The following is a 14,353-nucleotide window of genomic DNA, read 5'->3' as shown; positions in this document are numbered from 1 at the left end:
GTTTGTTCGTTTCCTTCATGGACTGTCTCTGGAGTCAAACCAGAGACTCTTAGGGGGCCTGCTGGGTCAGACAGACAACAGTCCAGAAATGATCCAGAGAGTCATCAACAACCTGAAGAAGAAGAAGACGAGCAAAATCTCTCCTGACAGAAACATCAACATCTTCCACTGTCTGATGGAGATGAAGGACCTCTCAGTCCATCAGGAGATCCAGGAGTTTCTGAAGTCAGAGAACAGATCAGAGAAGGAACTCTCTGTGATCCACTGCTCTGCTCTGGCCTACATGCTGCAGATGTCAGAGGAGGTTCTGGATGAGATGGACCTGCAGAAGTACAACACATCAGACCAGGGACGATGGAGACTGATTCCAGCTGTGAGGAACTGCAGGAAGGCAAAGTAAGTCCAGATGTGATGAGTATTATAAATCAGTGTCATGTACTAACTTACTTATTTTAATTCAAACTAAATATAATCCTCACTGTTCAACAAATAGTCTTCCACTGTTCATGTTCAGGGGAAATTGTCAGTCATAGTTTTCTTTCACACCTGTTTTTTTTTAGCTTTTTGTCCTGAGTTTGAAAAATTGGGCGGCATCTGGCTTGTTACATAAACACTGTTTCCTACATATAGATGATGCCTGGTATATTTCTGTCCACCCAAGTAGCTTATGTTTCCATCCTGTTTTTATTTAATTTTTCATTTATTCATAAACCTGGGGGGAGGACCTCACGGTTCCTCAAGAGGACTACTGAAGAGGTCCGTTCTTTGAGCCGCTCTGAACACAATCAGTATGAAATGACTTGACGGTCGCAGGGACCGTGCGCCCCCACCTCAAGAAGCATGAATCAGGTTTAAAGAAAAAGTTCCCTCTTGACTCCTGGTGAGAGATCAGACGCAGCAGAACCTCTGAGAAAACCCAAGAGTGCAGAATCACATCAGCAGAGAGAGAGGGAGTAACAAGTACATCTCTCTTCTAACAGCTGTTACTCTGTGCTTTGTGCAGTGACATGGGCACATTACCACGTTTAAAAAAACAACTAATAACATTTAAACCTTTACTGTTTTACTAAACGTTTAAATATTTAGAAGTCACACCTCCAGTGCCCAACCTGCTGAATTTATCCACACTCTTGATATTCTGTTCTTTATAGGAGTTCAGCACAGAATCAGCAGGTAGCAACTGTACATGAACATTTTTAAAAAGAAGCAATGACAAGCTTCAGTTTTGATTGGATCAAGGCTCCTCAGCTGGTGCATTTACATGAGAGGTGAACGGACAGTGGACCTTCTCTCTCTCTCTCTTTCTCTGAAGCTGATGTGATGCTGCACTCTTGGTTCAGCTGTGTCTTATTTCTCTGCAGGAGTCGAGAGGGATTTTTAAAAAACGAAGTTTTGCTCATTACGGCTCTCTTTCCTATGTGCAAGCAGCAGTTGTATGTATAAATGAAAAATTAAATAAAAACAGGTGAGAGATAAACTTGGACGGCCATAAATTTACGAGGGTGGCTCTCCCACGTATTATATGTGTGGGAAACACTGACGTTTCTATTTTATAATTGTATTTTATAATGACTAAACGTCTCAGGAACAACTAAGAATCTGTTCTTAGTCTACTTGTCGAGCGCGATCGACTGGTTGGACAACCCTGGGTAAGACCAAACAGGACCTGTCTGACTGTTTAATCATCAAATGTTAGATGTAAATATCAAACAATTCTTTTAGAAGTCATATTTTCTTTTTTCATATGTCACAACAGACTTTCTCACTGTGGACTCTCAGAGATTCACTGTGACGTCGTGGCCTCAGCTCTGAAGTCCAACCCCTCCCATCTCAGAGAGCTGGACCTGAGCTGGAACAAGCTGCTGGATTCAGGAGTGAAGCTGCTGTGTGAGGGACTGCAGAGTCCAAACTGCAGACTGGAGACTCTGATGTAAGATCACAGACTGTAATGTAATGTGTGTGTGGGTGTGTGTGGGTGTGTGTGTGTGTGTGTGTGTGTGTCTGTACATGTATTTAAATCTAAAGCACATTCTTTGATTGATGGGGAACTTGGCGTAGTATTGACTGTTACATGTTTAGTCTTCTCCTGTATTAAAATCTGATCAAATGTATTTATTTCACATCAATCCTTCTAAATGTCTGAACAGTTTGTAGAGTGACTCAAAGGATAGAAATGAAATATGTGATGGGATATTTTCTGTGTTCACAGACTCAACATTGTGCTCCATCAGTCAGAAAGGGCTGAATGTTGTTGTAGTACCAAACAGCTCCACCAGGTGGAGCCTCTGTTCTGAGTTTGTGATAGAAAGAGTTGATCTCAGACATCCATCTTCATGTGTGTGAGACGGTGAGAGGACTCTGACCCTCAGTGAGGAGTTGGAGCAGGTCACGTCTTTATATCACTGCTCATGTTTGATGAGTGAATATAGAGCCGTAGAGACCTGGCTCTGTGTGCTCCATATCAAGTCTTCCCCACTCTGCTGTCTGTCAGCTATCTGATGCTGACCAGCTATCCAGGGACTTCTGCTAATTGCTACCTGCTGCTAGCTTCTCCACTTGTAGCAGCCATGTGACCTGATGATGTCAGTAATGATGTAACTGGTTCAGAGTGAACTCCATCAGCTGGGTGGTGTGGTTAGCATTCAAACAGAGCTAAGAGTCATAAACAGAACGGACTAACACAAAGTGTCAAACTAACACAGGTTTCAAGCTCTGCTTGAAGAGTTGACAAAGAAACACAAGTTTATCATTTAGAACAAGTCTCGATTGAGTTTTTATAACCTCTCTATGTTCTGTCAAGGTATTCCAGATGGAGGAATCATCTTCATGCAATGATCTCTGATAATGTGGAGAAAACGTGCACATGAAGCCTCTCTGGTTTCCTCTGGTTCTGTTAAGAAGTGAAACCATGAAGACTTGTGATTCAATAATGTGTGATTTGATAAATGTACTAACATCACAGAGCAGACTGAGATCAGCAGCCTGTTCTTCATCTGTGCACATGTGACAAGGTGATGTTGAGATACTCATTACAACCTGAACACATGTGACTGGATTATACATTATTTTTATTCTTCTTTTATTCTTTATTCAGATTGACTCTCTGCAGGTTGTCAGAGATCAGCTGTTCTTCTCTGGCCTCAGCTCTGAAGTCCAACCCCTCCCATCTCAGAGAGCTGGAGCTGAACTACAACGAGCTGCAGGATTCAGGAGTGAAGCTGCTGTGTGATTATCTGCAGAGTCCAAACTGCAGACTGGAGACTCTGAGGTCAGACACCTTTTCTTTCTTTGAATCTGTGCTGCTGTTAAACACCTCAGGAATGATGAACACTGTGTGAATCCTAACCTAAAAACAAGCTGAGCAGCATGAAACAAGCTAACATTAGCAGCAGCTCTGCTCCCAGCCCCCACTGACCTCCTGAGCCCACTGAAGAGGGTCTGCTAATCTCATGTTGTGTTAGTCCTGCCTGCCTTCATGACTCATTAGATTGTTAGATGGTCGAGCCTCTGATCTAAGAACAGCTTCCTGTACGGCTCACAGGTTTAAAGAATGTGTGGTGATAATCACAAACAGTTTGTGAGCCTCTCATCACCTTTAACTTCCAAACAAGCTCCATATGAAATACACAGATCCAGAGAAGAGCAGCACAGAGACATTTAGGAGTGTAGAGAGGACTCTGACAAACCTCCATGAACTGTCCTTTAGTAACAGATCACATAATGACGGGACATGTGTTTGGATGGATTGTCTGATTTTAGTATCTTATATGCTGGACCTCATCATTCCTAATGAGAGTCCACTTTTCAAGAGATCTCAGGTTCATCTGTTTATGGATCATTCTTCCCCTCTTTCATACCGTTCATGTTTTTATGATCATATATCAAATCAACCCTGTGATTTAAACATACTGTGAGGAGGTTTGATCTGCTGATGAAACACACTGAAAGTAATCTGGATTTCTCTTGATGATTGTCTAAAGTCAATGAGACCACCAACAGTATAAATGTCACATACAGAGGAGGAGACCCAAATGCACGGCTCGAGGGTAAATGAAATTTTAAAAATCCATTTAATGCAGGCAAGTTTCGGTACTTGTGGATTCAGGGATCAGTGGCATTCTTCATCACTCCTGTCCAATTGCGTTCATCAACGTCTTACAATAATCCAAGGGGAGAAGCTCTTCGCGCTTGAACCAAGTAGTTCTGATTGTGTCCAAAACTCTCAAAAATATTCCATGGAAGTAGTCAACTGAAGTCTCTGATGCTTGATTCAGCGTGTGAAGATCTACAGAACCTATGCAGCAGCCAAGGAGGAGTGATTTGAAGTCCCTAGAAGCTGTGGTCATCTTGTGGAAAATCCAGAGTGGGCTACCTGCAGTACCTGAAGGCTAGCCAAGAGGAGGGGATTGACCTCCTTGAATGCTGAGGTCCCACATTTGAGAGAGTCGGGCATCCTCTAAAGCTGGAAGCATCTGAAGACATTGTATTTTAGGATGTGATGGCTTTTATAGACTGGGGTCTCCTTGTGGGCTTACTTTGGGCCTCCTCCAATAAGGATTGAGGATTCAGACCCCCCCCCCCCCTTTAATTTTTTAACACCTACATGTTAGGTGCCATGGGGGGGTGCTCTATGTAAATTCCATTCTGTTTTTCCCTGCTAAAACTTTACTCAGGCTTTAGAAAGGGGATACAGGCCTGAGTCCTTTTGTTCAGAACACATGGCTAGCCAGAACCAAACAGTAGAGTTTAAAAAAAAGCAGGAGAAGTTTTTTATTAGTGAATACTGTACAGAACAACATCAGTAAAGAGAGAAGAGGTTTGACTTTGTCCACAGGGGGGCGCCAAAACAGACACATAATGAAAGTTCCTCACAGGAGCTTTTAGTGTTTGATTATAAGAATTATCCTGGAGGAGGGGCATCGTAGTGGGGGAAAGTGTGGAGGGGGGCCAATAATGAGCCTGAAATAAACATTTATTTTTATGAAGCTTTTTTCTCCAAGTGATAACTGCAACAAGATAACTAAAAGTGTCTAAATTAATAAACAAACATACAGAATTCCATTCTGGTTAAAATGTTGAGTCTCTGTTAGAGGCCTCTCTCACCCCTACTGAATGTGCAGAGTGGTTTAGTCTGCCTGCACCTGTCACCTGGATTGATTCAAGTCCACAGTGAGAGTGAGTGGTGTTGCAGGCTGCAGATTAAACCAGCTGTTAGAGGAATTCAGCCAAGAACATCGTTTGGATCATATCCGTGTTTTCTCTATAAATGTATCTTATTAATCCCTTTCATAGACACGATTTCATACAAACCTATTTAATAAAAATATAACATGGCAGTAAGAAAGAGTTATCTGTAGTGTTAGAAGAATGAAAGTGAACTTAGAAGAACTATTACAGCCTCATTTTAAAGTCATGATGACAAGTGTGGCACAATCTAATTCAGATTTATTAAATGTTTACAGTCAGACAGTTTTTATGTAAATATTGAACCAATGAGATCACTGTTAGACAGTTAAAGCATGTAGAACATATAGAAGGTTAAAAAGTTAAAAATGCTGCTAGAAATGTTTCAAATGTGTGAAAGGTGAAAATATTAGAAAGTTTACATTATTTTTAAACTATGAAGAAATAGTACAGTGATTATTTATTTCCCATTTTAATGGTGTAAAAGAAAACAGTTCTCTAAAGTCTCAATAGGTCATTGGTGTGATGGAGGTATGGATATATAAATTCTCAGGGTTAGTTTGGGGTGTGGTAGGGGCTCAATGTGATATCTTTTCATGGGTCCTGGAGGTGCTGGAAGCGTCCCTGTCAGGAAGAACTGAAGTATTAATCCATCCTAATGAAGTCCTTTAATGTTGGAATGAACAGATGATGATCACATCAGTGTGTTCATGTGGACAGCATCACACATTCATGTATAAAGCTCACTGTCATCTACATTTACATCTTTTATTCTTTATTCAGATTGTTGAGCTGCAGTTTGTCAGAGATCAGCTGTTCTTCTCTGGCCTCAGCTCTGAAGTCCAACCTCTCCCATCTCAGAGAGCTGGAGCTGACTGACAACAGACTACAGGATTCAGGAGTGAAGCTGTGTGAATATCTGCAGAGTCCAAACAGCAGACTGGAGACTCTGAGGTCAGATCACTGACTGTGTCATTTATTTGGATCATTTCTATCCACATCCTCCATTGTTACACATTTCAGGATTTATATATTTCAGTGTTTGTCTAAATTTAAATCTCGGCAAATTCATTTATTTGGGAGATTTTCATTTAATTAAGTTTTTGAATCATTTAGAGATTTGATGTGAACATGTTTTTATGACATTATGTTTATTCTTCTTTTATTCTTTATTCAGATTGAGGGGCTGCAGGTTGTCAGAGATCAGCTGTTCTTCTCTGGCCTCAGCTCTGAAGTCCAACCCCTCCCATCTCAGAGAGCTGGACCTGGGCTACAACGAGCTGCAGGATTCAGGAGTGAAGCTGCTGTGTGATTATCTGCAGAGTCCAAACTGCAGACTGGAGACTCTGAGGTCAGACACCTTTTCTTTCTTTGAGTCTGTGCTGCTGTTAAACACCTCAGGAATGATGAACACTGTGTGAATCCTAACCTAAAAACAAGCTGAGCAGCATGAAACAAGCTAACATTAGCAGCAGCTCTGCTCCCATTCCCCACTGACTCATATGGTGTGTCCCTGCCTGTACAGCTGTGAAAATGAATTTCCCCACGGGGACAATAAAGCAACTAACTATCTAACTAATGGTATTCAGACCCTGGTACATGCGACAGGGTCGTTACCAAAGAAGTGATCCTCAATCCGCTCACTGTAGGAGCGCTTAGCTGCTTTACCTGACCGCTCAAGTGAGTGTCTGGCCAGCTTATAGCTAGTATAGCTAGTTTGAGTCTGATGTCGTTATTGATCCATGGTTTTTGGTTGAAGTGTTGCTTAACATCCTTTCGTGGGATACATAGTTCTGTACAAAAGTCAATATATCCAGTGACCACATCACAGTATTCTTCCAGGTCATCAGATTTAAAAACAGACCAGTCTGTGACATCAAAGCACCCTTGCAGTTGAGATTCAGCATCTTTAGACCAGCATTGGATCGAGCGTACAGTTGGTTTGACTAATCTGTTCTTCTGTACAAATGTGCTTCTTACTGATGTCCACAGATGTTTATTTTTCTTTCACAAGTCTCAGTAGCCATGGAACATCGTGGAACACCGTGAAAACTAAAATAAGAGACAAATTCCATGTTTCAAACTCATATTCATATCAACATTTACATAAATCACACATTCAGTTGTAACAGAGCAACAAAGCATTACGAATTGAAGTTTACTGTGTGCGCCTGTTTGACCAGCAGGGAATCCTTGTTGTGTCTTATTTGCCGTTCTCCAGACCTCTCTGACCTTTTTCTCCATCCGTTCCACGAACATCTCTCTCGTCTTTTCTCCCACTGTTGGTCACACGCACTTCTGCTTCTGCTCACACACACTCAAAGTATTTCTGTTGGGAAGATAACCTACCAACATAAAAAAACACATACCAATCTATAATGCCATGTTACTCATAGCCCCAAACAACCGTACAATAATCAAACTGATCAAAATAAAAAAGGGGAGAAATCTCGCTCTTCCTGTTGTCATGGCAACCCATACACAATACATCATAGTGTCAGCTACAATGAGGAGTTTTTTTTAGGGAATACTGTACAGGACAAGATCAGTATAGAGAGAAGAGGTTTGACGTTGTCCACAGGGGGGGCGCCAAAACGGACGCATAATAAAAGTTCCTCACAGGAGCTTTGAGTGTTTGAATATAAGAATGATCAGGAAGAACTGAAGTATTCAAGTCCTTTCATGTTGGAATGAACAGATGATGATCACATCAATGTGTTCATGTGGACAACATCACACATTCATGTATAAAGCTCACTGTCCTCTACATTTACATCTTTTATTCTTTATTCAGATTGATGAAGTGCAGGTTGTCAGAGATCAGCTGTTCTTCTCTGGCCTCAGCTCTGAAGTCCAACCCCTCCCATCTCAGAAAGCTGGAGCTGAACTACAACAAGAACCTGCAGGATTCAGGAGTGAAGCTGCTGTGTGAATATCTGCAGAGTCCAAACTGCAGACTAGAGACTCTAGGGTCAGATCATTGACTGTGTCATTCAGTTGAATCATTTCTATCCACATCCTTCATTGTTGCATATTTCAGGATTTATATATTTCAGCGTTTGCCTGAATTTAAATCTTTAAAAATTGAATTATTTGAGAAATTTGTATTGGTTTTTTTTTCTTCAAGTTTTTGAATAATTTAAAAATTAGATGTGAACATGTTTTTATGACTCTGTGAAGTAAAGTTGAACAAGGTGAACATGAAGCCTCTGGTTTCCTCTGGTTCTGTTAAGAAGTAAAATCATGAAGACTTGTGATTGAATAATGTGTGATTGGATAAATGTAGTAACATCACAGAGCTGACTGAGATCAGCAGCCTGTTCTTCATCTGTGCACATGAACAGCTGGATGAATGTTGAGCTGACATTTGGAGGATTTAGATTTAGTGAATACACAATCAGAAATGATCCTCTAATCATTGAGAGAAAACTTGATTCATCAGGACAAAGTGATGTTGAGATACTCATCACAACCTGAACACATGTGACTGGATTATACATTATTGTTGTTCTTCTTTTATTCTTTATTCAGATTGACTCTCTGCAGTTTGTCAGAGATCAGCTGTTCTTCTCTGGTCTCAGCTCTGAAGTCCAACCCCTCCCATCTCAGAGAGCTGCAGCTGAGTGAGAACAACCTGCAGGATTCAGGAGTGAAGCATCTGTGTGATTATCTGCAGAGTCCAAACTGCAGACTGGAGACTCTGAGGTCAGACACCTTTTCTTTCTTTGAGTCTGTGCTGCTGTTAAACACCTCAGGAATGATGAACACTGTGTGAATCCTAACCTAAAAACAAGCTGAGCAGCATGAAACAAGCTAACATTAGCAGCAGCTCTGCTCCCAGCCCCCACTGACCTCCTGAGTCCACTGAAGAGGGTCTGCTAATCTCATGTTTCTGGGCGTCATGTTGTGTTTTTCCTGCCTGCCTTCATGACTCATTAGATTGTTAGATGCTCGTGCCTCTGATCTAAGAACAGCTTCCTGTACGGCTTTTTATGATCATATATCAAAACAAACTCTGTGATTTAAACGTGCTGTGAGGAGGTTTGATCTGCTGATGAAACACACTGAAAGTAATCTGGATTTCTCTTGATGATTGTCTAAAGTCAATGAGACCACCCACATGATAAAGTCCTTTTAAAAGTGTGTCTGTTTCCAGCTGGTCGCTGTCACATGAGGAGAATCACAGGACGCTGTCTGGAAAAGATTTTCTTTACATTTCCTACAGAAGAGATTCACACTGATTCATAGTTTGTAGAGTTTAAAGAAATCATGAGTGTAACTACTCTGGTCCGCTCAAAAAGGACTTCATGCTTCTTACTCCACAGACGTTTATTTCTCTTTCACAAGTCTCAGTAGCCATGGAACATCGTGGAACACCGTGAAAACTAAAATAAGAGACAAATTTCATGTTTCAAACTCATATTCATATCAACATTTACATAAATCACACATTCAGTTGAAACAGAGCAACAAAGCATTACAAAATGAAGTTTACTGAGTGTGCGCCTGTTTGACCAGTTGTAGATGGTTTTGCAGGGAACCCTTGTTGTGTCTTATTTGTCGTTCTACAGACCTCTCTGACCTTTTTCTCCATCCGTTCCACGAACGTCTCTCTCGTCTTTTCTCCCACTGTTGGTCACACGCACTGCTGCTTCTGCTCACACACACTCAAAGTATTTCTGTTAGGAAGTGTTAGATAAAAGTCGCCTATTTTATCCTTTTCCTAAATGTTGTAAATAGAAATCTGACTCCTTTAAATAATTACCTGGAATCTCTCTGTGCATTCTTTTGATGGGATGAGAGGAATGACTGAAGACGTCTCTTTTAGGTTAACACAGTATATTAACCCGATGAATCAAGAATACAAGTTACAGAGTCTATCTTTCCCTGAAGCCTTTTATGCTCTAGACAGCGAATATCCAACCAAATAATGCATCTTCAGATGTGTGGTTCCCCTTCTCTCATTGGTGCATTAAACTCCCGCATCCTTTCTCCAGACTGTAGGGGAAGACACTTTCTACCTGTTTCTCATCAAGAACCTGACATCTAGTCTGCGTAAACAATTCCTTCTAAGGAGATGATCATTAAAGACATTACCTGCCCAGCCTCACACTAAACGTATGTTGGAATGTGGGGAGTCATTCTTACAAGTTTTCTAACCAAAGACCCCTTCATATACTGATAAATCAGACGGTAAAATGAATACACAGAAACTTAAAATAAAACATGACAACAAAACTGGCATAATGTTAACGTAAGGAAAATACTTCATACTGTGGATATCAAACCGTCTTATCTGATTTATCGAACAAAAATTGCTGCAATGAGCACATTAAAATCACAAATGAATATAAGTAAAAACAAAAAAACACGATAATTCTAGCAGAAGATAAGCTCCCAAAATAAAATAAACATACCAAACTATAATGCCGTGTTACTCATAGCCACAAACAACCGCGCAATAATCAAACCGATCAAAATAATAAAAGAGAGAAATCTTGTTCTTCCTGTTGTCATGGCAACCCATACACAATACATTATAGTGTTCATGTGGACAACATCACACATTCATGTATAAAGCTCACTGTCCTGAGCATATGTGACTGGATTATACATTATTGTTGTTCTTCTTTTATTCTTTATTCAGATTGTGGGGCTGCAGTTTGTCAGAGATCAGCTGTTCTTCTCTGGTCTCAGCTCTGAAGTCCAACCCCTCCCATCTCAGAGAGCTGGACCTGAGAGACAACAAGCTGCAGGATTCAGGAGTGAAGCTGCTGTGTGATTATCTGCAGAGTCCAAACTGCAGACTGGAGACTCTGAAGTTAGATCACTGACTGTGTCATTCATTTGGATAATTTCTGTCCACATCCTCCATTGTTGCACATTTCAGGATTTATATATTTTCATTGTTTGTCTGAATTTAAATCTCTCGAAATTAATGTATTTGGGAGATTTGATTTTATGGAGTTTTTGAATAATTTAGAGATCAGATGTGAACATGTTTTTATGACTCTGTGAAGTAAAGTTCAACAACGAGCACATGAAGATGTGACATTATTTTTATTCTTCTTTTATTCTTTATTCAGATTGAGTCTCTGCAGTTTGTCAGAGATCAGCTGTTCTTCTCTGGCCTCAGCTCTGAAGTCCAACCCCTCCCATCTCAGAGAGCTGCACCTGAGTGAGAACGAGCTGCAGGATTCAGGAGTGAAGCTGCTGTGTGATCTCAAGAAGAATCCAAACTATCGACTGGAGACTCTGTGGTCAGTCTCTGTGTCCTCTCGTAAACCCTCATCAAAGGTCATAAATATATTTAGATTCTGGTTTTCTTGTGGAAGAAATCCTTTTCTAAGGTCTACACTAAGAAGAGAGTTCAGCAGCGTTCAGTTTCTATGCTCCGTATATCTGGAACAAAACTGCAGGTCAGCTGAAACTCTCAGCTCTTTTAAATTGAGGTTGAAGACTCGCCTGTTCACAGCTGCCTTTAACTAAATTATTTTAATAAGATTTTAAAGTTTCACTTTGAACTCGTTTTGTATTTCTACTTCATCTATTTCAATTAATTTCATTTGAATTGTTTTTATTTTTCAGATTTCATAATGTCAGTGTTGTTTAAATGTTCTATTTGAATGTTTTTTCCTCTGTCGTGATGCTTTCGATGTCTTGTGTGAAGCACTTTGATTTGTCTTGTTGAAATGTGTGACATAAATCTGGACTCTGATGACTTTCAGCTGATGACGGGAGTCTGTGTAGAAGATGATTGATGATTTCTGTGATCTGTCTTCTCTCATTAGGTGGCTCTGATGATCTCTGACAGAATGTGAGCGGTCAGGACGCTGGTGGTGCAGAGAGGAGCAGCTGTGTCCTGATGATCCACAGAGGATGAATCTCCACCATCTTGTACGTGGAGAAGCTCTGCGAGCTGAGGAGAGCTTCATCCATCAGGGACTGACTGAGGAATCACATCTGTATAAAAGGCTCAGACAGTCCACGATGTTCAGGTTAATTGATCACGCTCCTTCTGCATGTCGATGACGTCAGCACCTCATGAACAGTTATCAGAGCTTGTTGGAGACGAGAGCAGCAGCGTGCAAGTTCCCTGGACTCTGTACATAAGTTCACTACATAAGTATTACCTGTTGTTAAGGGATCCTTACTGTCGTGTTTCCAACAGTGTTTCCAGAGTTGAGTCAATGTCAGTATGTGACATTTTTCACATACTGAAGTGCAGAGGAAGAAACTGAAAAAAGATTAATCCGAGATCTAGATGAAAGGTTACTCTTAGACCATGTAAAATCTTGTATATCTGGGTTAAAAAAAACACCATGTATCGGTCAGAGAGAGATCTGAGCAAAGTTTTGACACGGTATTGTTGTTCAGAAAAGATTGACACAGTTTTGGGGGGAATCATCTCTTGCATCATCAGGACACTCATTGAAGTCGCCACCTAAAATAACATGAGAGTGAGGATATTTGTGTGATAGCTCCTTTACTTTTGAGGTTATCCGACTAAAAAGTATCTTATTGGACGAGTGAGAATTATGCCCATACATGTTAAATACTATAAAATTTGAATTATCTTGCTTGAAAATGAGGAAAATTGTAGTGTAATCGTAATTGTACTCTGCATGGACTATTTCTCCATGCAGAGTTATACCACCCCTTCTGTCTTGTAGCGCACGTCATGGTTGACTACATTGGCGCAGTGATATGTGATTCTTGTAACCTGCCATTCTACACTAAAAAGCATCGTTCTAAGTTGAAGCTCCGTCTCCGTCTATATTTATTTAAAGTTGTTACAGACACAACAAAAATCCATCTACCATCATGTGAAGACACCAGCTCTAAGATTTTGAATTTATGCAAAAATACTGAGACTCCGGCAGAATGGTTAGTACCATGACTACAGTAAATCTTATTTCCCCATTGCCCTTTCCAAAACTTTACACCTTAATGTGTTTCTTTTAAAAATATTAAGACAGTCTCTCTAGTGTTACAGAATAGAATAGTGGCTTTTCTTTTCAACAAATAAATGATTTGATTAACTTTTGAAAAATATAATCTTTGTACCATAAACAGTAAGGTTGAATTGAATTAATCAATAACTATCAAACACGTTGGGTTAAACTCAGAATATTTTTGTTCAAACAGAGCACATTTTCCATCTTTCTGTAATTGTAAATTATATAAACTAAATATGATTAATGTTTTATTGCTCAAAAATACGATTGCTCTAATAGTTAAGCAACATTGCTATATAAGCTATGAGCAAATAACAAATTAATATAAGTGAAACGTGTGTGTACCGTGCACACGTATATGTGTGTGTGTGTGTGTGTGTGTGTGTATGTATATATATATATATATATATATATATATATATATATATATATATATATATATATATATATATATATATATATATATATATATATATATATATATAAAATTGCACTAGTTAAAGTAACAAATGATCTTCTGTTAGCCTCAGACAGGGGACTTCTATCTGTGCTCGTCCTTAGTGCTGCATTTGACACAATTGTCCATCAGATTCTGTTACAGAGAATAGAACAATTGCCTTAAGTTGGTTTAGACCCTATTTATCAGATTTTATCAGTTTGTGCATGTTCATGATGAGTCCTCTATGTACACTTCCTCTAGGTAGTATTATGAGAAAACACTCCATAAACTTTCATTGCTATGCAGACGATACTCAGCTCTACATATCAATGAAGCCAGTAGACACCAATCAGCTTCGTAAACTAGAAGCCTGCCTCAAGGACATCAGGACCTGGATGACCAGAAACTTCTTACTGCTCAACTCAGACAAGACTGAAGTTATAGTGATTGGACCTAAGAACCTTAAAGAGACTTTCTCTGCCGATATGACGGCCCTTAGTAGTATTAGCGTAGCCTCTAGTACCACTGTTAGGAACCTAGGAGTTCTATTTGATCAGGATATGTCCTTTGATTCATACATTAAACACATTTCAAGGACAGCTTATTTTCACCTTGGTAATATCTCTAAGATCAGGCAGATCCTGTCACAAAATGATGCTGAAAAATTAGTTCATGCATTTGTTACCTCCAGGTTGGATTAGTGTAATTCTATTTTAGCAGGGTGCTATGGTAAATCTCTAAAGACCCTTCAACTTGTCCAAAACGCTGCAGC

The 14,353-nt window shown here is 39.9% G+C and overlaps 1 protein-coding gene across 1 annotated transcript in view; it reads left to right on the top strand.

Moving 5' to 3' along the window:
* LOC306828547 (NACHT, LRR and PYD domains-containing protein 12-like) overlaps nt 1-12,909 on the top strand; it is a gene marked incomplete at its 5' end in the record, with an annotated part of 15,135 nt that extends 2,226 nt beyond the window's left edge. The window contains 11 exons of the mRNA XM_079351067.1: nt 1-396; nt 1,757-1,930; nt 3,095-3,268; nt 5,968-6,138; nt 6,362-6,535; nt 7,979-8,155; nt 8,225-8,288; nt 8,723-8,889; nt 10,832-11,005; nt 11,271-11,444; nt 11,976-12,909. The exon at nt 1-396 is cut by the window's left edge and continues 1,564 nt beyond it. Of these exons, the coding sequence (XP_079207193.1) occupies nt 1-396; nt 1,757-1,930; nt 3,095-3,268; nt 5,968-6,138; nt 6,362-6,535; nt 7,979-8,155; nt 8,225-8,288; nt 8,723-8,889; nt 10,832-11,005; nt 11,271-11,444; nt 11,976-11,985 (1,855 nt within the window). The 3' untranslated portion in view covers nt 11,986-12,909. The remainder of the gene's footprint in view (nt 397-1,756; nt 1,931-3,094; nt 3,269-5,967; nt 6,139-6,361; nt 6,536-7,978; nt 8,156-8,224; nt 8,289-8,722; nt 8,890-10,831; nt 11,006-11,270; nt 11,445-11,975) is intronic.
* Nucleotides 12,910-14,353: the final 1,444 nt, after the last annotated feature.

Source organism: Symphodus melops (assembly GCF_947650265.1).
Source record: "Symphodus melops genome assembly, chromosome: 8".
NCBI lineage: Eukaryota > Metazoa > Chordata > Actinopteri > Labriformes > Labridae > Symphodus > Symphodus melops.
Note: the sequence above shows the minus strand (reverse complement) of the source record. Positions and strands in the feature narration are given on the sequence as shown.